Here is a 27,151-nt window from a genome sequence, read left to right as displayed (position 1 = left end):
ACAGAGAACCCAGGTTATTATATACATAATATAGAAGATTATGTGTAGGGAAACAAAACATGCTTCAGCAACAAACAATACATATATAAGATACATTAGTGGCATTAGTGGCATTCTCTATGGGTGGAAGTGAAATTAGTTTGGGCTCTGCGCCGTTTAGACCAGCGTTTCTCAAAGTCCAGGGGTGCCGCAGCCCACAGAATACTTTGATAATATTTCTAATTCATCAATATCACTTCAGTTTAACCACTTAGACCCTCTATACTTAGTAAAAACGGACTTGTCTTGCACTGTACTTGGTGGGTTCTTTTTCTATCTACACCAAATCTCTTCGCTAAAAATAGCAGATCTATACGCTCACAACCTGTCGCAACGTGTTGTGAGCTTGTACATCTGGGTAGTTATTTTCAATCTCAGGTTTTCCTCATGACAGATTGACATATTAACGTAACGTAATATGACATAAATGTAAGGTGGACGTTGGTATAAAGTAACAATGTATTTCAGGGGTGCCGTGGATGAAAAGGTTATTTACAGGAGTGACCTGATCCAAAAGTTTGAGAACCAATGGTTTAGAGGCCCCTTGATGACTGATTCAAATGTGGGGCACATCGGACTAATTACCTGGTTGGTTCTCAGGCACGCGGCAGTAGGAGTTCCTCTGGTATTCTCCGCTCAGATGCCAGCTGAACTCCTGGCTGAAGGGGCAGTAGTCAGCGATCTCCACCGCACCGCCGTACCATGGCAGCTGGTCCGCAGCGACCTCAGGGATCTGGTCAAAATACTGACACCAGACACATTAGTCATGAAACACTTTGCAATCGTAGATGACCAATATATTCCAATGGTCCAAGCTTAGTATGCAGACAGTACATACACAGAGATTGTGTATGATCGTGTGTCCCCTCGCCTGGTAGACGTATGGTGTGTGTGCATGCGTGTGTACCTGATACTCCTACGGTAGTTCCTGTGAGTTGTGATTTCAAGAGGGGTGTGTGTGTGTGTGTACCTAGTATTACCGTGGCAGTTCATAAGGGTATTTCTGTGGGTTGCAGACAGTGTGTGTGCGTGCGTGCGTACGTGCGGTACTCCAGTGGTAGTTCATGAGGGTATTTCTGCAGGTTGCCGACAGAGTGTGTGTGTGTGTGTGTGTGTGTGTGTGTGTGTGTGTGTGTGTGTGCGTACCTGGTACTCCAGTGGTAGTTCATAGGCGTATTTCTGCAGGTCGCAGACTGTGTATGTGTGCGTGCATGTGTCCGTGTGTGTGTGTGTGTGTGTGCGTGCGTGCGTATCTGGTACTCCAGTGGTAGTTCATAGGGGTATTTCTGCAGGTTGCAGACTGTGTATGTGTGCGTGCATGTGTCCGTGTGTGTCCGTGTGTGTGTGTGTGTGTGTGTGCGTACCTGGTACTCCAGTGGTAGTTCATAGGGGTATTTCTGCAGGTTGCACACGGCCACAGCCAGCTGGTCTTGTCTACATGTGAGCTGCAGAGGAGACCCTCTGACTGTGTTACAGTACGGAGTCACTGTATGACGTCTGTAAAAAAACAACCACACAACAACATGTAATGACGATGACAATGCATTTGTTTGTATAGCGCTTTTCCAAACAAGGTTACAAAGTGCTTTACAGAACAATGTAAAAGAGCAACAAGATACCGTAAATTTCGGACTATAAGCCGCGACTTTTTTTTCCCATTTTTCGACCCTGCGGCTTATATAACGGTGCGGCTTATCTATGGATTTTTATAGCTAACGGCCACTAGGGGACCTCCTAAATTTAGGGATTTTACACCCGCGGCTTATAGTCCAGTGCGGCTTATATATGTACAAATCATTCAATTTAGCTGCTGCGGCTTATATTCAGGTGCGGCTTATAGTGCGAAAATTACGGTACCCATGAGAATTAAACAAGCACATAAGATAAGAATAAACACGATACAACTGATAAAAGGCAAAATCACTAAGAAAAGGCTGAGGCCTTTTGTGATAAGCCAAGTCTGTATTTTACTTGAAATGACAGACATTATCCTCAAACATTAACTCATTTAGTGCCTATGACGTCTGAGACGTCACGTTTTTCATAAGCCCAGAGTGCCAATGACGTCTGAGACGTCATGAATAAAAAAATAATAAAAAATTCAAAAACATTTTTTTTTTTTTTTTTTTGAAAAAAAACGTTCAGAACCCAAGATATCATGGTTTGAAGATTTGCTGCTCCATTCACTTCTTGTTTAACATCTTACTGAAAAAAGCTGTATCTCGCTTCCTAAGAACTTTTTTTTTACAATGTATTTTTGGCTCTGGCACAGGGGTGATATAGCCAGAAATATGTTTGGCACTGAATGAGTTAAGGACCCCTTATAGTTCCACTTGGTTACATTTATACAATCTCTGATTTAGCGCTGGAACTAGAAAACTATAAGATGTAAGCTGAAACATGATCTGAAAAAGGAGTTCATTCTGGCTATGTTCCTTAACTGGGACAACAAACCAGATTAGAACTTTACGGTGAAGTTAATCCGTTAAGACCGGGAAAGCATCGGTGTCATTTTAGATGTCTTTGGCTATTCAAAAATAGCAGATCTACAAGCTCATAGCGCGGCACTCGGTGCCGCGCTATGAGCTTGTAGATCTACTATTTTTGAAAAATCGTGAACATTTTTGCAAATATTTGAAAATATATACTTTTAGAGAGAACGTTTTTACTAAATTCTTTGCTTCAGGGGGTCCCTATTACAAAATATTGGGGGTCCGCGGCCAAATACATATAATTTAGGGGGTCCTTGACATGAAAACATGTGAGAACCACTGATATATATATATAGCAACATACGTTGTTTTTCAAAAAACTGTTAGGATTTAGAAGCCCTTAAAAAAAAAATCGGCCTCAGGTCTTAATGGGTTAATTATGCAATTTGCAACAGGCTACAGACAGACAGACAGAAACCGATACATTAACATAAATATCAGTATGTTATGTGTGTACTGTGTGACCTCTGACTCTGGCGTTCCATCCAGAACTTGCAGCTCTTCATGACAAAGTCACAGCCCAGCCCTCGGCCCCAGTCCAGCCTCTGAGCCAGGCTGTAGTTGGCCCGGTACCAGCCCGAGTCCTCCATGATGGCCAGGGTCAGCCTGGAGAACACGCGGTTCTGCGTGTGGGAACCCGTCATGGCCTCGTTCTAAAAAAAACACATTCATGGAATAAAAGGACAATTTAATCTCATGACTGAAACGTTTTGTCAGGACAAATTCTAATCTGCGATGTCAGAAACAGTGTGAAAGGAGTCCTCCCCACTTAGCGCTCAGTTTCCTAAACAATTAATTCAGTGATACGTAGATATGTAGAATTATGATGCTTAGGTATTATTGCTAAACCTATGTGACTGTTTTTGTCTGGGGGACGGTCATTTCGCTGGTGCCCATTCTTCAGGAAAGCAGAAAAAAACGTTTTCTTCAAAAATGAGTTAATAGTCCAGTTAGACTCTTCACATACTAGAGTGTGTCTGATATAAATGTCAGAGCTTAAATCGACATGTAAAAATGAAATAAATGCAATACATGCAAACATGTAGCTAAGATATAAGGTTATGGCTAGCAACATCTAATTCAAGTGTCTACTTTTAGAGTTTTAACTTGACTTCGGTTCTATAAGCTGTAGTTTCAAAACTACTCACTCAATCTTATTAATCAATATATCATTATTTTGCAATGATTCCCTGCTTTCATATGGCATGAAAAAATTCAAATGAAAAAATGCTAGATGACTGTCTCCCAGTCAAATTTGGTCACCTATGTTCTTGCTGTTCTGCATGCAGCCAACCAGTTGAGGCTTTAACCTTTGCTTTTAATGAAGAATCCAAGACCATTAGGGTTCATGGAAGATCCTTCTGAACATGTATTCTATTGTTAGTTTGACCACTTGAAATGCTCTTTAAGCTTAAAATAACGTAATAACCGAAAAATAACATGTTTGTCAGCTCATAGAGCGGCTATTTTCGGTGCGCAGCGTACTTCCATAGAAGACATGCTGACTTCTATGGAATTCAAATGACTGGAATCAGCCGTGGCGACTGAGAACTTTAATCCATGTGTCACATTAAACAGAGTACACATGGTTCTGGGTGTGGGAACCCGTCAACATATTCAAGAGAACAGAAGAACACTGAAGCAAGCTCATCTCATTAGGGGCACAACAGTTAATACAATAGGACTAATCAACTTGATCGTTTGTAAAAGAAAACACCTACTTTTAACATGGCATCCCTATTTAGGCCATGTCATTATAGTGAAACCATCATTACAATATTTTACGACTCGTCGCTTTGTTGTGGTTCAGTTAAAGGTGCAGTAAGTGATATTTATGTATTAAATAGCTCTATATGCTGATAGTAATCATTGCTATAGAGTGCGTGTTCAGTAACAGGGGTCTCCGTGTCTCTTCAACTCTTTGATAAACAGAAAATACATTTTCAGACCAATTTGATCCAATCAGGACAGAGAACTCATACAGGATAAACAAATCAAATTGGAAGAGATGAAACAACAGTTGGAACTAGAAAACTATAAGATTTAAGCTGAAACATGATCTAAAACACAGCTGACCCAAACACAAAGCATGCACACCTAATTATAAAAAAAATAAAAATAAACCACAATACGAAAATGTGTCCTCACTATGTCTATTTCTCAACATTCTACTATATATTGTGGGGAACATTTAGCCCCAACACCACACACACACACACACACACGCATGCACACACACACACACACACACACACACACACACACACACACACACACACACACACACACACACACACACACACACACACACACACACACACACACACACACACACACACACACACACACACACACACACACACACACACGTTTACCTCCAACAGTCGCTTCTCCCAGTGGTTGAGTTCAGTTCCCATCCCTCCCTGGTTCTCCAGCTCCATGCCCTCCAGGATGGGACAGTTAAAATGTCTCCTCGCCTCTTCCTGTTGACCACATAGACAACCACATGAACCCCAACCTTAACCCCCCTGAGATGATAGGACACAGCTAACCACATCATTGTTTCTCAACGTAGGTCCGGGGACCACCAGGGGTCCAAAATGACCCTTGCAGATCCATTTGGTTTTGTTTGTACAGTCTCAGGGTTTCAGACCCGTATGGATAGGACATCATGACTCATGACCATAGACTGTATAAATGAGATGGACAAACCCCCTCCGCTGCTTTCTACAGACCGAAAATGAAGCCGATTGCTGCAAGACTGTAGGTCCGCCATCTTTCAATACGCGTCAGAATGAGTTCAGACCATTATTGGTTTGGTAACTTGTCAATCAAGAGCGGGGGGCGGGGAATGAATGCTATTGGTTGTGTAGCGTGTCAATCAAATCATCCCGCCCCTCCTAGAGAATAGCCTACTTTATCGTCAATTTTATAATAAATAGAACCATAATTTAGCAAAACGCATATCCTGATGATTGAAAGGAGACTTTAAACTAGCGACTGGAAGCATATAGAATTTATGACAATTTTTATTACAGTAAGAAAATCTAGTCTAAAGCTTGTCAAAAAACCCATTCACTTGCGCTAAAATAAATTCTTTCTGAACTCACAGGTCGGCGCAGGGTAAAACAGCGCCACTCTGGCCATTTTGTCGGCCTCATCGTAAATATCTCAGCCTTGCCCCTTGCTCATGACATGGTAGCTACACAACCCAAACCTCTACCAAAGTGTCCTTGTGCTTTAAAGGGATAGCTCACCCCCAAAATGACTTTTTTTCGACCCCCACTTGAATTCTTTTTTTTTTTTTTTGTCACATTCCTAAGCCAATAATTTGATGACCGGCAGCGGTTCCGGTAGGAGACACAAAGAGTCTCCTTTGCGTCTCCTACCGGAACCGCTGCCTACCGGTCCGCTGTTCATAAAAATTATTGGCTTAGGAATGCGACGAAATAAAAAAAAAATCCATGAATTCAAGTCACCATTTTTTGGGGGTGAACTATCCCTTTAAGTCAGGGTTAGTGAGGCGTGTCCCATGGAGCTGTGAGGTCAAGCTAAACGTCCCTCAGGACACCAAGTAGTTCTCAAAGTGTGGTACAGGGAACCCCGAAGGTCCTTGAAGGGGTTGCAGGGGGTCCGCAGCAAAAGGAGGATTTCACTGGCATTTCACCGGCTAGAAGTGATTCATCCATTCATAGAATGTAGAAGAATGACTATTGACATCATAGGTTTCACTCTACCCACCAATAGCATATTACAACTGATCCTCAAATAGTGGACTCTGGTCCGTATCACAACTATTTCTGGGCAAATTATAGCAAATGTTCTTTTTATTTTGTATATTCTATTTTTTTATTTTTCTTACTCATACTCAAAAGTTTCCAAACATTTTCCATATTATTCAAAACCACCTCAAGAACCCCTGGGGGTCCCCGGACCCCACTTTGAGAACCAATGTTCTATGGAATCCAAATGACTGAAATCGGTCGTGGCGAACATTAATCCATGCAGAGCATACTGAGAGATGACCACACACACACTAGAGATGCGTGGATTGGCTCCGACATGACCTGAATCCACACACACACACACACACACTTCTTACCACAACACGGGGGGTGACGAGGAGGTGGACCTGATGGCGGACCATGACCCCTCCTCTGATGTCCCACAGCCTGGTCACCGTCCTGATCACCTGCTCACTCCACTGGTACAGACCCAGACTGACACACACGCACACACACAAACATTACTATGCTTGTGAGGACTTCAACATTTAGGACAGCACTTGTATTAACCCATTAAGACCTGAGGCGATTCTTTAAAAAAAATCTAAATCCTAACAGTTTTTGGAAGTTTTTTTTCAAGATTTTTCAAAAATAGCAGATCTACAAGCTCATAGCGCGGCACTCGGTGCCGCGCTATGAGCTTGTAGATCTACTATTTTTGAATAGCCAAAGAAATCTAAAGTGACACAGATGCGTTCCAGGACTTAATGGGTTAATGTCTTCATTACCATTTCTTGGGCCCTTTTTAACCCCAACGTCAGAGTTGTACTTGCTGCGCATCCATGTCGTGCACCGAAAATAGCTCATCTACAAGCTCATCTACAAGCTCACAACGTGCCGCGTTGTGACACGTTGTGAGCTTGTAGATCGGCCATTTTCGGAGTGTGACGCCAGCGTGCATGTAAGTAATAAACAGTGTTGGGCATAACAGCGTTTAAATAAACGGTGTTACCTAACGCCGTTATTTTTTCCAGTAACGAGTAATCTAATTAATTACAATTTCAATTTTGGCAACGCCGTTACCGTTACTGACATGAAATGTGCTCCGTTACTATGTCAAGCGTCCCCAAGCTTTCTGTTACCATGGGCCGGCTGACAGTGTGTGTGTGTGTGTGTGTGTGTGTGTGTGTGTGTGTGTGTGTGTGTGTGTGTGTGTGTGTGTGTGTGTGCGCGCGCAGCGCTACAGGCTGGGGCCGCTGCTGCAAAGATGACACGGTTAGAAAAAATACCAAGGATACGACAGTGATGTCTTTTACTTTTTGCTGTTACGCAACCAGGAAGTAACACGGACTCGACGCTGTTTAAGAAGTGACATGTGACATGACATCACTGACGAATCCTTGGTATTTATATCTTCGTGATTTTTTACACACCAACCCAGCGCGGCGCACACACACAAACAAACCATCTCTCGCCAGTAAAGAGATGGCGAGTTGCGAGCAATATGCAGCTCCGTCGGGTTAAAAAAGCAAGAGAAGCAACACTTAGGTTTATGAAATAAATGTCCGTTTATAAGTTGTTGTGTCACTGTAGCTAGCAGCATGCTGAGTGATAATGACCCACAGCTGTTTGTTCTTCACGCAGAGTCTCTCCGACGCAAGATAATTTTGTAATTAAAGAAAGCTTCTGCGCTGTATTAGCTACACACACGCATGAACAACAACAACGTTGCTGGGACTGTACTGCTTGTGTAAAACAAAGTATTTTTCACAACTTTAAGCTATTGATGCCTTTCCTTTCTCTCTCTGCTGCTGCTCTCTCTGGGCTAGAGCCTAATTTACACTTCGCAGCACGACGGTGTCCCGTGCTTAAAATAGCAGATAAACAATCTCACAACGCGATGCAACTCATTGTGAGCTTGTAGGTCTGCTATTAAAACATTATTGCTACAAATGGCATAATCCTGGATTATATTCATATAATATAATAACACAGGCCTGGGTATTCAACGTTTTTCAAGTCAAGGACCCCTTAGCTGAGAGAGACCCTTATTTATATATATATATATATATATATATATATATATATATATATATATATATATATATATATATTGAAAAAAAATAGCGAAAAAGCCATGAACTTGAGTCATTGAACCATGAACTTCTATGAACTATGAACTGAACTAGTTAATTTTAAAATCTGTGAACTGAACTTTGAACTAGTTCATATTTTAAGTGAACTTTCCCAACACTGTCTATGCACCTGGCTTGTGAAACCTGCTCCCAAAAACAATCCAAATTCTTTGACATATTACAACTTTTTCACGCAAATAGTTACTTTTCCTAGTAACTAGTTACTTTTACAATAGAGTAATTCAGTTACTAACTCAGTTACTTTTTTGGAGAAGTAACTATAACTAATTACTTTTTTAAAGTAACTTGCACAACACTGGTAATAAATCAGGCAAAACTCTAACTCCACCAACCCCTAAACCTAAGCTGGAATGCCCTGACATCATCCATTAAAAGCAGGGGTTCCCAACCACCCGCGGGACATGTACCACCGGTCCGCGAGAAGGCAGCCGGGAATTCCCAAGTTTTCTCCGCCGTGAATCTATAACCTTGCGTCGCCAGGATTTTCCACAGAGCGGAGAAAAGTTGAGTCGGGTCACATGAAGATACCAAGGATTCGTCAGTGATGTCACTGTGGTTTATAAACAGCTTCGTCCGTGCTACTTCCTGTAGTGACATCACTGTCGAATCCTTGCTATCTTTATCTTTGCCTTTGTTTCGACGTGTGTTGAAGTGCGCCGTCGCTACAAGCAGTAGCCAATTTTTCCACGACGATCGATTGCGCTAATTAAACCCTAACAGGATTATTATTTCATGTCAACATTCATTCTTCTATCAGAAGATGTAACTCAGGTAAAGTAATGCGTCACTTGGTCGGAACAGGTAGTTCCGACCAAGCAATCTGATTGGTTGAAATAGCTATCTAGCCGTGCTTCAAACCAGCATGATAGCACGGGCCTAATCACATTAATAAATCACTCCGCACTGCAGTCCGCACCTGATTAGACCATATATGGCACAGCTGTGCTGTGACGTCACGCTGTCCCACGGTAGGAAAACAAACAGACAGTAGCCTGACCCACCGCCGCCACCGGTGAACAAACAGCTATGCAAAATGGACTATGTACTGTATGCGAAAATAGCCAATCTACAAGTTCACAACGCGTCGCGACGCGCTGTCAGCTCGTAGATCAGCTATTTTGGCCACGTGACACGGTCGTACGACGGAGCATATAGCCTACTGGAATCAGCTGTGTTGATGAGAAGGTGCCCCAAAGCGCTGCTAAAGGGACTATTTAATGTCTCAGTCAAATAAACTCTTCTCTTTACAGGGAAACGGATAATAGCGATACATTTTTATTATGAATTGCCCCACAACATGAATACATTTGGATGTGTTTTGTTGGTAACTGTTGTATAATCGCAATATTACACTCGAGGGTGTGATTTACCTACATTATTGGCACTTCAGTGATGCTTGCGGAACTGTTCCTGACCGCATCACTGGCGTGCCAATAATGACTGTAAAACACACCCTCTCGTGTAATATTGCTTCTTTTTCCACCTGTTCAAAGCCATTTCTGATACAGACATAACCTTTTTTTTATCACCCTATGCTTGTTGATATAACAGCATTTAGGTCAATGATATAACATCATGTAGTGATATAATAATATATAAATAGCAGCCAGTGGTGTGTCATTGACTGGCAGTCAACTCCTGTGTTTTGATACGATTGATGCGCGCGATCAAAACTGGCCTGAAAAAGCATCTGTCAAGAGTTACGTATAGATATGAATTCCCATTGATTATTATAGGATGAACGCTCGCCATACCTCTCGTTGAAGGGTTAGTGGTTTGGTATTCTCATCTTACCTCTCGTTGAAGGCCGGCAGGCCGCTGGCGAAGCGGGGAGTCAGAGGTTTGCCGTCGTCGTCGTGGTAGAAGGCAAAAAGGCCTGCCGAGAACCCCTGGTGGACACAGCAGCGAACTGCACTCAGTCAAACTTGAAAATGTAACAAATGAACCCATTAAGACCTGGAACTGTGTCATTTTTAGATCTGAGCTAAAAAAAACATTATTTTACACTTTGGGCTATTCAAAAATAGCAGATCTACAAGCTCGTAGCGCGGCACCGAGTGCCGCGCCACGAGCTTGTAGATCTGCCATTTTTGAAAAATCTTGAAAATGTGTGCAAATCTTTGAATATATATATTTTCAAAGCTAACATTTTAACTCAAATCTTTGCCTCTGGGGGTCACTGGAACAAAAAAAAAATGATGGGGGTCCGCGGCCAAATACATATCCTTTTGGGGATGCTTGACATGAAAAAGATTGAGCACCACTGAAACATACGTTTTTCAGAAAACTGTTGAGATTTAGGAGACCTGTAGAATCGGCTTCAGGTCTCAATGGGTTAATAGAGCGAGGCGATATCACAAATTCACAATTATTCCAAACGGTTGTCTTGATTACGATTAATGAATGATTATGTCAATTTAAATATTAAGTATTTAGGGCAGTGGCTGCGAGCTTGTAGATCTGCTATTTTTGAATAGCCAACATATAAATGGATTAAACGGTTAAAATGATTGTGATGCTATATTAACTACTACCCTTAACCCTTATTAACTACTACTATTAACTACTACCTATATCAGGTATTTGGTGGCATCGCTGTAGTACTGACCAGAGCGTGGATGATCTCATGCTTGACGGTGGACAGCATCCCTTCAAACTCCTGCGGCTGGGATGAGATCATGGCAGGACACAGGTTGGCATAGCCAGCTATAGGCCTGCAGGGGGAGACATGTGGCATTCACTATGGAAAACGTACTGTCAAAACTGTTGCTTTTCAGGAAATAACAAGAGCAAAAAAAATGTTTTCCAATCAATCCAATGGATTTAGTCAAACGTTCTTTAAATATATTTCCAACGCGATCCTCCATTGCAGAGTGATCGCCGATCGAAAACGGCTCACTTCCACCACGTTAAAAAGACATGGAGATATTAAGCTTTTAGTCAAGGAGATAACATTGGAATGGCCGACCGGAAGGATTTTTGACATGGATCCACATCCGGCCTCTCCTTCTCAGAGACTCCTTGGATGATCCCAAAGTTTCGTTTTAGCGCCCCACGTGGGCCCCACGCATAAAAATAAAATTGTGCCGTAAACGGTCCGGACCGTTTACGGCACTCGATGTGTTAAATGGTTAAATACTTGTAAAATCCACAGAATTACAGGGTGACCGTAGCGCGGCACCGACTGCCGCACTACGAGCTTGTAGATCTGCTATTTTTTTTTAAATCGTGAAAGTTTGTGCAAACATTTGTAACTCCAATCTTTGCTTTTGGGGATTCTACAAATGTCTTCTAAATCTTACAGTTTTCCTGAAAAACGTATGTTTCTATAGCAGTGGTGCTCAAACCTTTTCTTGTCAAGGACCCCCAAAATGATACGTATTTGGCCACGGACCCCCCATCTCCAAATATGTTGTTCCAGGGACCCCCCAGAAGCAAAGATTTGAGTTACAAATGTTCTCTTAAAATATATATATATATTCAAAGATTTGCAAAAAATGTCATGATTTTTCAAAAATAGCAGATCTACAAGCTCATAGCGTGGCGCTTGTAGATCTGCTATTTTTGAATAGCCAAAGTATAAAATATGGATAAAGTGGTTACACACATGCGTTCCCCGTCTTAATGGGTCCCGGACCCCACTCTGAGAACTTGTATTTCATTGGCCCACCTGTCCAGCTGTGCCTCCAGTTGGCAGTAGGCTGCGTAGGCCACTATGTTCTCCTGACCGCAGCGCTCTGTGGTCACTCCACTGACGTACAGGACAAAGTCTGAGCCCTCCACCCCGGGGCCGTCTGGAGGCCCCGAGGGGCCACACGACTTCCCCGACTCACTGCACACCTTACATTGCTGCAGAGAGAGAGAGAGAGAGAGAGAGAGTTACAGAGTGAGAGTGAGAGTGAGAGTGAGAGTGAGAGAGAGAGAGAGAGAGAGAGAGAGAGAGAGAGAGACAGACAGACACACAGAGAGATACAGAGAAAGAGAGGCAGAAAGAGAGGGGGTAGACATAATTTATGATCCGCTTCAACTTGTGTTCTTTCTTTTTTATGCCAACTTCCTGTTGATTTTGAAGATCCTCCTCCTTTTGAAGAAACCTGGACTCCTGATCAAGTCCAGGTTTTCGTCCTAATAGAAATCAAAATCAACATCAACAGGAAGTTGACATTTTTATAAAAACAATAATAATAATTTAATAATTTAAAAGAAATGCAGAACCGGGTTTTGTGATGTTCTATATTGTCAGAATCAGCTTTGTTTGCGTTTGTTTACAGGCTAAATGAGTGACTTTGAGAGCTGTTTCACCATACAATGTTCAGTCAATGCAGAGACAGACTATTTTTGGGATATACATTTCTAATCACCGGAGAAAGATATCTCATATACATAATGACACGAAAACTAACCCAACCCTCTACCAAAGTGTCGTTGTGTATTAATTACTGACATTAGTTAAAGATTAGAAACGGGGGTCTTCGATGTTTTTTTCAGGCAAAGGACCCCCTAGTTGAGAGAGAGATGAAGCAGTGAGCCCCACTATATATTGCATTAAAATTGTGCTACAGATTAAACTTTGTCATAGATTCCATAGATGGCTTCATATTCTTGTTTGACAGCACTGTCATCAGTAAATTAATGTTTTTTGTTTCATTTTCAAACATGTACCCACTTAAACCGTCAATACGTAGTAATTTTGACACGTGGCTCTGTACTTGGTCTGCTCTTTTTTCTATCTACACCAAACCGCATTGCCGAAAACAGCCGATCTACAAGCTCACAACGCCTCGCGCTGCGAGGCGTTGTGAGCTTGTAGATCGGCTATTTTCGGCTAATGTTCCCCTACGATAAAAACAAAAAAAGTTCCTAATCACACAAAGTAGGGTTGTCCGATATTGGCTTTTTTTACCGATAACCGATATACCGATATTGTCCAACTCTTAATTACCGATACCGATATCAACCGATACCGATATATGCGGGGATTACTGTGATTAGGGTAAGCTTAAATTTCATATCACACACACCATATACAGTAAGAACTCCTGTAACTTATTTATAAAGCAAATAAATAAAAAAAATATATATATCGATATCGATTTTTATGCTAATATCGGCGATAATATCGGGAGGCCGATAATATCGGACATCCCTAACACAAAGATTTGGTGACCCCCCCTCTAGTAGCTCTGAGGACCCACTAAGGGGCCTAACCGGGCCCCTTGTTGAAGACCCATGGATTATAACAAACATGTCACTCGTAACTTAACACGGTGCAGTCTGCAGCGCTGACACGAGCAGATGATCTGTAATGAGCTTATCCTCCTGACAATACTCTTCCTCCTTCGCCTTATCCCTTCATCCTTTCATCCCTCGCTCCGCCACCTGTCCTCTTTTCATCCGTCCATCCTCGCCCCTGCTGGCCTTATTTTACTCTTTTGCAGTGGTGGAAAAAGTACTCAAATTCTTTACTTAAGTAAAAGTATCAATACTGCAATATAGAAATACTCTGTTACAAGTAAAAGTCCAAAATTCTAAATTTACTTGAGTAAAAGTAGAAAGTTATCGGCATCAAAATGTACTTAAAGTACCAAAAGTAAGTATTTTCAAATAGCCTAGGTATAAAATAGAGCTAAAGTGGTTAATGTATGTTTTATAATATAATAATTTATATCTGAAAAGTAACTAGTAACTAAAGTTTCCAAGTAATTGTGGTGGATAGACTGCTTGCACTGAGTTATTTCATACTATTCGATTTATTGTTTAAATAATCAAAAATTGAATTGCAATGTTTAAGATAAAATAGTGCAATAGAATGTGCAATAGAAATAACTATCCAGTGATTTACCAGTGGAAGGCCTACACTATGTTTTGGTTTTGCAGGACTGTCAAGCCCATTCCCCTTGGACTGTGTTTTTTATTTATGTATTAAGGGTCTAAACAGTCTCTCAGCTTACCTATTGTCTGTCCAACCCTGACAATAGGTAAGCTGAGAGGCAGTGCAGGAAAGCTCTGAAAAGAGCTGATTCTAGGTCAGCTAGGATGACAAACGTGCGTCATCCCCACTGCATCAACCACTGACACTCACTCTGCATGGCATATCTGCTTTATTAGACCATTAAGACTGGGAACGCATCTGTGTCATTTTGAATTTCTTTGGCTACGAGCTTGTAGATTGCTATTTTTTGGAGAAAAAAAAAATAGAAAATTTGAGCAAATCTTTGAATATGTATTTATTTTTTTGTTTTTTCAAAAATAATTAACAAACATCTTTGCTTCTGGGGATTCTACAAATGTCTTCTAAATCCTAACAGTTTTTTCTTTTAAACTTATGTTTTTTCATGTCAAGGACCCCCAAAATTATATGTATTTGCCCGCGGACCCCCATCTCAAAATATGTTGTTCCAGGGACCCCCAAGAAGCAAAGACTATATTCAAAGATTTGCACACATTTTCAAGATCTTTCAAGATATAGCAGATCTACAAGCTCATAGCGCGGCACACGTTGTTGCGTTATGAGCTTGTATATCTGCTATTTTTAAATAGCTAAAGAAATCTTAAAATGACCTTTAGACATTTTTTACGACAATTAGACTAGACCAGTGAGTCTAATTGTCAACCACAGGTTGTGAACCACTAGTTTGTAGGACAACTGCTTTGAGAACCACTATTATTGTTTACAGAAAGCAAGGATGATATATTTCTAGAGCGAGAGATCACACTAAATATCCTAAGCATTCCTTCTCCACACTGGGAGGAAAACAGCATCTGAAAATGTGATGGGATGCGTTTTCACACTCGAGTGCTGTGACCACTCTTCCACTGCATCTTATGAGCGGTCGGGTGCTTTTGGTGCCGGCCTGTGCGCTCATACTGGTTTCGGATAAGTGTGACGTCTGATAAGGCGTCCATAGGCCAATTATTTGTTTACACACATTGAGACTGGACGCACAGGTGACTGTTTCATGTAATCAATTCCCAACAGATCCCCACACCTGTTGTTTTGGGGTAGCCTGGCGTAGCTAGACTATATCACTGCGTGGATATGAGTCTGGTGCTTCCATGAGGACGTTTTGTTTCCCAAGGGGCGGGATCAAAACAATGTCCCTCAACGCAATTGGTTAGACCTACAACCAACTACCAATTACAGTCGCCCATATTCGAATACTGGGCCCTGATTGGTGCCCCACGTCTTCTGGAACAGGAAATGGATTCTCTATGGAGCGGTGGCAGACCCAAATTGCAGAGTGCAATTTTTTTTCGCACACGCAGATTCGTCTGGTCCCAGGCTAGTTTTGGGGTGCGCTGGTTTCAGTTCATTCATCATCCTCTTGTGTGTTGGCTAGTGAGGTGCGCCCTAGCGAGACATACATATACTTCATCGCGCAACGGTATTGCACGCCAAGAACAGCTGACATACAAGCTCAGAACCGCGTCGAGGATGCAACCGCTGGGAGCTTGGAGGTCTGCTATTCTCTGCGCGTGACACCTTCGCGGGACGGAGCATAAATTAGTCTTGACGGGCTGCAGCTGCGCGAGTAAGAGCAGGTTCTGGTGCCGTGATCATAGAGCGCTCCCTCCGTTCTTATGACAACAGAAACCAAGGATTATATATTTCAAGAGCGAGAGATCACAGTAAAAATCCTAAGCATTCTTCCTCCACATTGGGAGGAAAACAGCTTCTGAAAGTTTGATGGGATGCATTTTTACACGTGAGGCTGTGGCCATTTTTACATTGCATCTTACTAGACCATACCCGGTCGACGCATCCGTGGGGGGATATGCGCACATGATCTGGCAACCCGGGAGGCGACATTGTTTGACACATAAACGCTAATAAGAAGCTGAGATTTGATGAAATCGAAAAACGGGCTTCACAGTTGCGTTCAGATGGTAATGGTCAGTGGCTGTGTGCAAAATCAGAGCAATTGGTCCAGCCAGTGAGGAGAACCGGGTTGTGACACCACTACACCACTACAGAGGTTACTAGAATTATAGTAGGATGTGCATGGGGTTCTTTTGCTGATGACCTGCACGCGCATGCTGGTTTCGTATCAGTGTGACGTTAATGTCTGATAAGGCGTCTATTATTGGTGACATGAGAGCAGTGCTGACCTGTAGGTGGCGCTGTGGCACAACCACGGGGCCACAGCGTGTGACGTTGGCACATTCCTCCTGACAGTAACGGTGAGGGTCATCTCTCTTCCTCAGGTACTGGTTGGTTGCACATTGTCTGGAATGACACACACGTCAAATTAACTAACTGTACTAATAACATAAATGTTTTTGTATTTTTTTCTCTCTCTCGCCCTAGTTTCCATGGCAGTCAACAATATGTGGATAACATAGAAACAGAAGAGAGGCTTGTGGCTTTCAAACAGTACAGATCAATACAGATGGTAGACCAGGCAATGCTACTATCCTGGAATCCAGACTGATTCGCTCCGTTCAGTTGACCTTTCTTTTCCCGCTTCACTTCGCTTCTCAGTCTGCCAAGCTTCCTATGTGAAAGGGCTTGTCTCGGACACCCACGCGTCGAGGATTCTGATTGGTCTGTGAGTGAGGCGGGACCACAGCCTTCCAATGTAACGGCCTGTGGGCGGGGCAGATGAGAGCCTTCCGATGTAAAAATCAAGCCACTTCCCTTCTTAGTGTGATTCGTTGAGAACTATCCAATTAGCGTTGACGTGCTCTACGTAACAGGTTACGTTTTGAAATGCAGGCTTAAATGCTAGACGGCTAAACTGATGAAGCGAAGTGATAAGAAAAAAGCTGAACGGAGCGATCAGTCTGGATTCTTGGCTACACTGCTAACCCATAGTGTCATTTCCTGTCCGAGGACACTCCCTGTGTATGGCACATGTCTGTTTGGACGTCGTTTGTGAGTGGTGCTACCGTACCTGCTGAGAAGCACGGGTCCAACCCTGTGTCTCACACTGAAGACGCTCTGGAGGTAGTCAATGGCCTGAGGAAACAGTTTATCCTGGAGGGAGGGACACACACGCAGAAAAAATAGCATTGGTACAGCTTGGTGTAATGGAAACACATAGTTGTGTCTAAACCAGTGGTTTTCAAACGGTGTGCGTGGGCCGTGAGACAAGTGCAGGTGTCCCATTTTTTGGGGACTTGAACAATTATGATTGATATTATGATTATTATGAAGTGCGTGTGTGTGTGTGTGTGTGTGTGTGTGTGTGTGTGTGTGTGTGTGTGTGTGTGTGTGTGTGTGTGTGTGTGTGTGTGTGTGTGTGATAGATAGATAGATAGATAGATAGATTTTTATTATAGTGTCCTGCACCACATGATGCCCAGCCCGCACGGGCTTATAAGACACTCACACAATGTACATATACACCAAGATACACCACAGACAGAATACATAAACATTTTGATTGTCCAAGTTACGGGTACATCGTCCTCCATCTCAACTGCCATGCTTTCTCTATGAATTTTCCTAAAACAAAAACTTCCTTATTGAACAGCCAACTTAACATATAACATTCATACATCCAAAACAAATCTGGATTCTTATCCTGCATTTTTTCAAATAAAGAATTTCGTACATCATTGTACAGTGGACAGTGAAAAACAAAATGAACCTCATCCTCCACAACTCCCAGGTCACACAGAACACACAATCGCTGCTCCTCAGGAATGCCAGTATATCTACCCACCTCAACTGCCAGAGGCAATGCACCAGATCTTAACTGGGCACAGAGAGACCTCTGTCCTCTCTTTAGATTGAATGCAACATAAGGTTCAGTGATATAATTCTCTTTATATTGAACATAATTTCTTAACTTTGCTTTTTTCCAAATGTCCACCCTCCATTGCTCCTGATGTAATATTGATAATTTATGTTTGACAGTATTTATGTTACAATGAAGGTTGTTCATAAAATATGCATTTAAATCAGAGAGTGAAAATATTGAAGAGACCTCTCTTGTCCATGGATGATTACATCTTCTATTCCAATTAAATATACTTTTCGTAAGCCTCTCTTCTGGCAGTTGGGTAAGGCGGTTCCACAGTCTAATCATTTCACATCTCTGCCTTATGAGGCAGCTTTCCCAACCTGTGTCACCTTCAATGGCCAACTTAGTGGTATACTTGTGCACCCCGAGAAAACACCTTAAAGCTCTACTCTGAATATTTTTACATTCGGTGGCCTCCTCAAAGCCCCATACACCTGCTGCATAAAATAAAATGGAAGAAACCATAGAGTCAAAAAGCTTGGTAAATGTAGCAAAACCTAAATCAGGGCACATTTTCACTTTACTTAATATGGCACCTAATGCTCTACCTGCTGAGTCAGCCAATACTTTCCTCCCCTCAGAAAAACTCATAAATTCATGAAAAACAAAACCTAAGTATTTATATGAGGGGACATAACTCAAAGACATTGACCCAAAAGTAAAACTATGGTTACTCTGCTGTTCAGCTTTCCTTCTAAAATGTATAATCTGAGTTTTCTCTCTGTTAATGGCAAGTCTCCATTTACTGCACCATAGACCCACAATATCCAACATTTTCTGTAAATTTAACACATTTCCAGCCATCAGAGCAATGTCATCAGCATATAAAAGAATACTCAAATTAATATTTTCAATTGATAGACCCAAATTGGCCTGCTTGATTTCCTGAGCTAAATCATTTACATAAAGAGCAAACAGAGTGGGTGAGAGCACATCTCCTTGCTTCACACCAAATGGAGTGGGAAACCAGCCGGTTCTGAGGTCGTTTAACTGCAGGCAAGCGACTGGGGCTTTGTATAAAGCTTTGATGGCATTATACAATGTACCGTTAATACCTGAGCAGAGTAACTTGTATTCCAACAGGTCTCTATTGATCCAATCAAAGGCTTTTTTAAAATCAACAAAACAAACAAATGTGCTTTTACCCTCCTCTAGTCTAGCTCTTACCACAGATGAAATAACAAAAATATGATCAATACAAGCCCTGTTTTTTCTAAAACCGTTCTGTTCATCCACCAACACATTATTGAACTCCAGATAATCAGTAAGTCTCTTATTTAAAACACTGGAGTACAGCTTATAAACTGTACTGAGCAGGCGTGTGTGTGTGTGTGTATATATATATATACACACAAAAGGATCTGAAAATAAAATCTAACTGAATAGCGAAAATAGCTGATCTACAAGCTCAGCAGCGATGTGAGCTAGAATAGACTCACCTTCACCAGTCTTCTCTTGTCTGCAGGAAGCCTGTTGAGATGGAGAACAGTCACATGAGGGCAGAACAGGGCGGTGACAGTTGTTTTTAGACTTTAGGGTTTCAGGCAAAAGAGCAAATTTAACAACGGAACATTGTGTTATTGAGGTCCTGTGACGTTATGATTAACACTACGGTTTTCATTAACCCATTAAGACCTGAGGCGATTCTTAAAAAAATATTTCTAAACAGTTTTTTGAAAAAAACCTTTCAAAAGATTTTTCAAAAATAGCAGACTCTGTGCCGCGCTATGAGCTTGTAGATCTGCTATTTTTGAATAGCCAAAGAAATCTAAAGTGACACAGATGCGTTCCAGGTTAAATAGAAAAAAATAACCTGTGTTCCAATGGATCCAATGTAGTTATTATTTAGTCACAAGCTCTCGTTAATACTTTTCGTTGGTTCAATATTTATAAAGCCCACAGACACACGAAAGGACTTTCAAATTGTTGTAAATATAAGAAAAATAGGAGAGCTACCAGCTCACAACGTGTCATTGAACAACATCTATTTTAAATTATTTTGTGCGACACTTATTAATTTATGATTTTAAGAAAATAATAACAAGCTGGAATATGGAGAGACAAGCTATCTGCCCGACAGCAAAGATAAGGAAACATGGCCGGTGGTTAAATGTCCTAGCCTCTCGTGGCCAGACTGCTGCGTGGATATGAGTCTGGTGCTTCTATGAGGACGTTTTTTTTCCCCAAGGGGCGGGATCAAAAGAATGGCTCTGGATGCAATTGGTTAGGCCTACAATTCCAACTAGCAATTACAGTCTCCCATATTTAAATACTGGGCCCTGATTGGTCAGCCCAGACTTCGGGAGCAGGAAATGGATTCACGACGGAGCGGTGCCAGACCCAAATCACAGAGGGCAATTATTTTTTGTTTGCACTGGCAGATTCGTCTGGTCCCAGGCTATCAATGTCCTACATCAACTTCTGATGACGCCAGTGGTCTCAAATACATGGAATATGATTATAATGATGCTAACATAAGTGGTTATCATTATGAACATGTATTCTATTAGTTTTACCAATTCAAAACCCTCTTTAATCTTAAAATAACCGAAAATAGACGGTCTACAAGCTTGTAGATAGGCCATTTTTGGTGCGCGACATGCTTACAAAGTCGTGGCGAATCAGAACTTTAATCCATGGTGTAGTCATACACAGAAAACTAAAAGTGCATACAAATAACACCAGCTAATAGAGCATCGCAGTTGCGCCACTTCCTGGTGCCGGAAGTAAATACTCGATGCATTTTTCCCATTGACTTTTCCAAAAATATTTATATCAATCAATTTAAGCCTAGAATCAAGCTATCCAGGATAGCGGTGAATCATGACCATAAAACCTTTTTTTCTGTGATTTTTAAAAATTTTATATTTAATGATATGATATACTATATTTAATAAATACCCTTTGTTTTGCCGTTTTCAAAAATGTTTTTTCACAGAATCAAACGTTTTATGGTCATGATTCACCGCTATCCTGGATAGCTTGATTCTAGGCTTAAATTAATTTATATAAATATTTTTGTAAAAGTCAATGGAAAAAATGCATTGAGTATTTACTTCCGGCACCAGGAAGTGGGCGGGAACTGCGACACTCTATAGCCTACTTGTGCATCTTCTCTGTATCACTCAGTTTCACTGCAGGAACCTTCCCTGGAAGGTTGTGTGTATTGCCAGCTAGTATTCTAGCTTCAAAAGATTATTCCTCGCCATTGGTCTCTCGACCGACCAAGGGAATAGGCTACAGCCGTAGAATGAACGTGAAGGAAGCTAAACATCCCAAATACAGTATGCTTTGTGCCACATACATCTGAAACTCTGTCACATTCAGCTGCAACCGTGTCACATACAGTTCAAACTATGTGACTAACATCTGCAACTCTATCAGATACAGTTCAAACTCTACCATGTTACAGTACAGTTCACAACAGATTAAACTGAAATTAACTCACATTTTTTTTTACTAAGTAAAAGTATCAATACTGCAATGTAGAAATACTCTGTTACAAGTAAAAGTCTGGTAATCAAAATGTACTTGACTAAAAGTACTGGTATCAAAATGTACTTCGCGTCGCGACGCATTGTGAGCTTGTAGATCGGCTATTTTCAAATGGCTGAAACGTATATAGGGTTGAAGTGGTTAGTAGTGTTTGTTTTGTAATGATAATCAAAATCTATCTAATCTAAGAAGTAACTAGTAACTCAAGTTTTCAAACAATTGTAGTGGAGTAAAAGTAAAACATTTGCCTCTGAGATGTAGTGGAGAAGAAGTAAAAGTACTGAAAGTTGGAAATACTCCAGCAAAGTAAAAAAAATACCTCAAAATTGTACTTAAGTATAGTACTTGAGTAAATGTACTACAGTTACTTTACATCACTGGATGGAAGCGTGAATGGTAAACCTGGGTATTTACAATCATCCAACAGGTTTGACAGTGTAAGAACTACCTCTACGGCAACCTACCACAGGTCACAGACAAGGTCAGAGAGAGAAGGATGAGACTGGCAGGGCACTGGGTCAGACACTCGGAACTGGCGGCGAACAAACCGACACTGTGGGAGCCAACCCAAGACACAGCTAGGGGAGGGGAAAGCTACGTAGACACACCGCGACGCGACAGCGGAGCTAACAACACTGCAGAGCTCAAGACCCTGATGCTAGACAGGAGAGGGTGTGGAGGGCAGCGATCCAGGAGGCCCGAGTCGGTGTCGGCTCGTACGCACTCTCGCATCGCAATTCGCAAGAACTTACTGGTCAACGCTGGAGTCGTAGATGATCTTTATTCGGAGCTGCAGGTCTTCGGGAGAGCTTCTCTTGGTCAGTCGCTCCGACTTCAAGTAGACCTGGTGCACGACCTGAGACACACATCACCACAAGAACACAAACACACACACACACACACACATAGGCCCGTCACCATCATGGAATGTTAGTTGATGATTAACGGTAAAAAGCATTATTTTACACTATTTTTGAAAAAAACAATTGTGAAAATGAGTGCAAATCTTTGAATACATATTGTTTTAAAGCGAACATTTTAACTCAAATCTTTGCTTCTGGGGGGTCCCTGGCACATAACATTTTGAGATGGGGGTCCGCGGCCAAATACATATAATTTTGGAGGTCCTTGAAATGAAAAAGTTTGAGAACCACTGATATAGAAGCATACGTTTTTTTCAGAAAACTTCTGATTTAGAAGACGTGTAGAATCGGCCTCAGGTCTTAATGGGTTAAGGCATGGACAGTGGGTCACAATTTAGGCATTTGCAGACCCTTTTATCCAGAGCGACTTACAATAATCAAGGTAATCACATACAACAAATGCAGAGACAGTGTAGTGTCTCTAGAAACTGGGATCCCAGGTAAACCAAGAACCTAGCATCAGTCTAAACAATTACTACCAAAATTAATAATCTGTTTGAAACCATCTGATACCAGGTAAACAACAGACCTAGCATCTGTCTAAATAACATGCCATCTACATTACATTTGACCCTTTTTGAATAAGCCTGCATGGTAGTCAAGACTAGCTCAAGTGCTACAGGGCAGGTAGCCACAAGCAACTCTTCAGATCAGGTGTGGGCAAGATTTATTTCCAGAGGGCCATACTGACTTAATCCATTATGACCGGGAACGCGTTTGTGTCATTTTAATATTTGTTTGGCTATTCAAAAATAGCAGATCTACAAGCTCATAGCGCCACGCTATGTGCTTGTAGATCTGCCGTTTTTGAAAAATCGTGAATATTTGTGCAAATCTTTGAATATGTATTTTTTAAAGCGAACATTATTTTGTAAAATATTTTGTTCCAGGGACTCCCCAGAAGCAAAGATTTGAGTTAAAAATGTTCGCTTTAAAAAATATATATATTCAAAGATTTGCACAAAGTTTCACGATTTAAAAAAAAATAGCAGATCTACAAGCTCATAGCGCAGCACTATGAGCTTGTAGATCTGCTATTTTTGAATAGCCAAAGAAATCTTAAAATGACCGAGATGCTTAATGGGTTAAATAAAGTGAGTGAAAGGCCACACATTGTTTTGAATTAAAACACATATTGCTGAATTATGTTAAAACTGCATGAATTTGGTAGACATGCCAGACTTTACAATAAAAGGTCACGACAAGAATTTTTAGTTACAAAATGTAATTGAAAATGGTTCAGTTAAAACATTTCTTTTTTTTTACAGCTGTAGGCCTACTGTATCACTCTGGTGTACTCTGGCCTTACAATAAAAAAAGATTACTTGAATAAAACAATCCACCTCAATGCCGTATCAACTTTTAAACAAGCCTATAAATGTATACAGCATCTTATCTGATATGCACCACTCCAAAGGTCACTGATAAAACACAGTGCATTATGTTATAAATATGGACTAAAGGCAGACTGTTTCACTGTTACATTACAAACACAAATCATTTGAGTACATACGGATGGAGGAATGCAGGTATAGTACTCAAATGGTAAATATGAATTGCTATTAATTGGAGTCGAGTTAAATAACAAATAAAGAAGTGTTTTAATTGGGTCTGTGGCCGAATCCTCCTCGTTTACTTCCTGTTTACATTGAGTGTAATTCCGGCTTTCACCAGATGCGCCCCGTCACTAACGCCCATTGGGAACTTCCGACAGAATCGGCCACAGACGGGATTAAAACACTTCTTTATCTAAAGATATGGGCTAATACATTACACGAACACGCCGGACACCTAGTTAACATTTGGGGCAAGCGGGTAAGCACCTTATATTTTGCATTTGTACATGTTCGGAGAAATACGGGCTTTGCTGGTTTCATTCCAGGGCAAACTGGAAATACATCTACATCTTGATCTAAGGATACCGTAGCGAGTACAAACACCTTTATAAACAGGCTGTGGTGGCTGTAGCATACAACTCTCGTAGACGTATTTATGATTCAGACGTTTTCAATCTACGAGAGTTGTAGGGTTCACGCCCCATGGAGACATGGACTTTCTGCACTATGCCCCTCAGATACTCCAAACGTGTACAAATTGAAAATAAAGGTGCTTACCCCAAAATCCCAAATGTTAACTACTTCTACGGGGTAGTAGTTTAACGTAATAATCCATATCTTTCAATAAAGAAGTGTTCTAATGCCGTCTGTGGCCGAACGCCATTTTTTCACCCTCGTTTACTTCCTGTTTACATTTAGTGTAATTCCGGGTTCCACCGGATGCGCCCCCTCACTACCCGTCACTACATCCCATTGGGAACTTCCGACAGAATCGGCCACAGACGGCATTAAAACACTTCTTTATTGAAATATATGGATTATTACATTAAACTACTACCACGTAGAAGTAGTTAACATTTGGGGCTTTGGGGTAAGCACCTTTATTTTCAATTTGTACACGTTTGGAGTATCTGAGGGGCATAGTGCAGAAAGTCCATGTCTCCATGGGGCGTGAACCCTACAACTCTCGTAGATTGAAAACGTCATAAATACGTCTACGAGGGTTGTATACTACAGCTAAGGCTGTGGTATGAATGAAAATACCTCGTGCGGAGCAGGGAGGTGGTGGCAGCGGGCTGCAGCCACCAGGAGGAGCAGGAGCAAGGCTGGCAGGAGGAGGATGATGAAGGAGCAGGAGCTCAGGCCGGCCTGTGGCCGCCCCACCATAATGGTCCTGATGCTACCTCCTCCTCCAGCACCACGGCCTCCGCCTCACACACAGACAGGACGACGGGCTCATGCATCGCTTGTTGTTGTGGTTCTTTTTTTTATGTCGGGAACATCATTTAAAAACAAGAAGAAAAAAAAACAGCTAAACAGATCAGCCTAGACAAACACTCCGGTTACACACATTCTACACGCACGTAAACACAACCCACGGTAACAGCTGAGCTCTGTGTGTGTGCGCTATACAGCTAGTGTTGTTCCGTCATCAACTATAGCGTATCAAATATAAGACCTTCTGGTGGACAATCTCTTCAGAATAAGAGTATCCTCTAGAGTAAAAAGAAGCCATTGAAAAACGGTCCATTTGCACATTAAAACGATAAATTAAGCATTTAAACGAAGCTAGACAACACAAATGATGTTAATGTGTAACAAAAACAGTTTTTTTATCTAAATGGATAAATGCTGTTCACTGGAGTGTATAGCCTTTACAAATTGAACGCAAAATGTACTTAAAAGTACCAAAAGTAAAAGCAATCGTTATGCAGAAGGTCCCATTTCACAAGTTTTCAAATGTATAAAATGTAAAAAAAAAAAAAAAGAATCCTTTGAAAATAGCATATTTACAAGCTCTGCGACGCGTTGTGAGCTTGTAGATCTGCTATTTTCAAATTGCCAAAGTTTGAATAGGGCTGAAGTGTTTTGAAAAAAAATATTTTTCTTTACTTTTTGGCGTTCGCTTCCCGCGTTCGCGCGTCTTACTTGTAATAAAAATCTACAAAGTATCTAGTAAATAAGGTTTTCATATAATTGTAGTGGAGTAAATAAAGTACAATATTTGCCAGTGGAGTAGAAGTAAAAGTATTGCAAATTGGAAATACTCCAGTAAAGTAAATAAAGTACCTCAAAATTGTACTTAAATACAGTACTTGAGTACACGTACTTAGTTACTTTCCACCACTGTATCAATGTATTTTTTTTTTTAAATAAATGCATGTCTTTCAAAAAACATTAAATGCGATAATCTTACTTTGAAGGCAACCGGAAACCTTATGGCCACAGAACTGGATGTCTAATGGTTGATCACGGAACGGAGCTGTGTGTACTTACTGTCCTCGCTATTAGCGGTTCCGGTCACATGTCTTCCTCCTAGTTTAGAGTTGAGTGGGGAGCTGTTGTTTTTCTGGTTCGCCACCCGGTGGTTGATTTGTGAATTGCGATAAGAAGTAATAATGTAAAAGGGTGCGTGTGTGTGTGTGTGTGTGTGTGTGTGTGTGTGTGTGTGTGTGTGTGTGTGTGTGTGTGTGTGTGTGTGTGTGTGTGTGTGCGTGCGTGCGTGCGTGCGTGCGTGCGTGCGTGCGTGTTACTGTGTCACATAATAATTTCATATAATTTATGTATTGTAGTGGTTCTGTCAAATATTATCATGTCCAAGGACCCCCAAATTAATATGTAGACTGTTTCAGGGCCGTGCTTAGGGATCAGGAGGCCCTAGGCAAACCCCAGTATGAGGCCCCTGGGTCGGGACCCATATGTGGGTCGCGGACCAATTTTTAAGGGTCGCGAGTAAATAAACCTTTATTTTTTAAATTTTATAATATATACTAAATATTTTTGGGAAATTTTAAACATTGTGCAGACAGTGCACAGGGAGCAATTAGGGGTTAAAAGTCTTACTCAGGGACACACTGCTGACCTGGCTTGGAATCGTACTTGGGACATCCAGGGCCACTGGCTGCTCAGGCAGGCTCACTTACCACTCAGCTATGGCCACCCTCTCACACACTAAATACATGTATTTGTGTGTCGACAGACAGACAGACAGACAGTGTCTGTCTTCTGTTGTTGT

The 27,151-nt window shown here is 41.4% G+C and overlaps 1 protein-coding gene across 2 annotated transcripts in view; it reads right to left on the bottom strand.

Annotated features, from left to right (window-relative positions):
• lmln (leishmanolysin-like (metallopeptidase M8 family)) overlaps positions 1 to 25,520 on the bottom strand; it is a 32,261-nt gene extending 6,741 nt beyond the window's left edge. For both annotated transcript variants that reach the window (XM_084084359.1, XM_084084360.1), the window contains exons 1-13: positions 25,180 to 25,520; positions 22,409 to 22,512; positions 19,601 to 19,631; positions 17,307 to 17,389; positions 16,522 to 16,639; positions 12,083 to 12,261; positions 11,021 to 11,126; positions 10,207 to 10,301; positions 6,634 to 6,751; positions 4,907 to 5,014; positions 2,997 to 3,184; positions 1,404 to 1,536; positions 625 to 784 (exon numbers count right to left, since the gene is read on the bottom strand). In XM_084084359.1, the coding sequence (XP_083940485.1) occupies positions 625 to 784; positions 1,404 to 1,536; positions 2,997 to 3,184; positions 4,907 to 5,014; positions 6,634 to 6,751; positions 10,207 to 10,301; positions 11,021 to 11,126; positions 12,083 to 12,261; positions 16,522 to 16,639; positions 17,307 to 17,389; positions 19,601 to 19,631; positions 22,409 to 22,512; positions 25,180 to 25,302 (1,546 nt within the window). In that variant the 5' untranslated portion in view covers positions 25,303 to 25,520. The remainder of the gene's footprint in view (positions 1 to 624; positions 785 to 1,403; positions 1,537 to 2,996; positions 3,185 to 4,906; positions 5,015 to 6,633; positions 6,752 to 10,206; positions 10,302 to 11,020; positions 11,127 to 12,082; positions 12,262 to 16,521; positions 16,640 to 17,306; positions 17,390 to 19,600; positions 19,632 to 22,408; positions 22,513 to 25,179) is intronic.
• Positions 25,521 to 27,151: the final 1,631 nt, after the last annotated feature.

Source organism: Gymnoscopelus microlampas (genome assembly GCF_963454915.1).
Source record: "Gymnoscopelus microlampas genome assembly, chromosome: 17".
Lineage (NCBI taxonomy): Eukaryota > Metazoa > Chordata > Actinopteri > Myctophiformes > Myctophidae > Gymnoscopelus > Gymnoscopelus microlampas.
The sequence above is the reverse complement of the archived record's forward strand: the minus strand, read 5'-3'. Positions and strand labels throughout refer to the sequence as shown.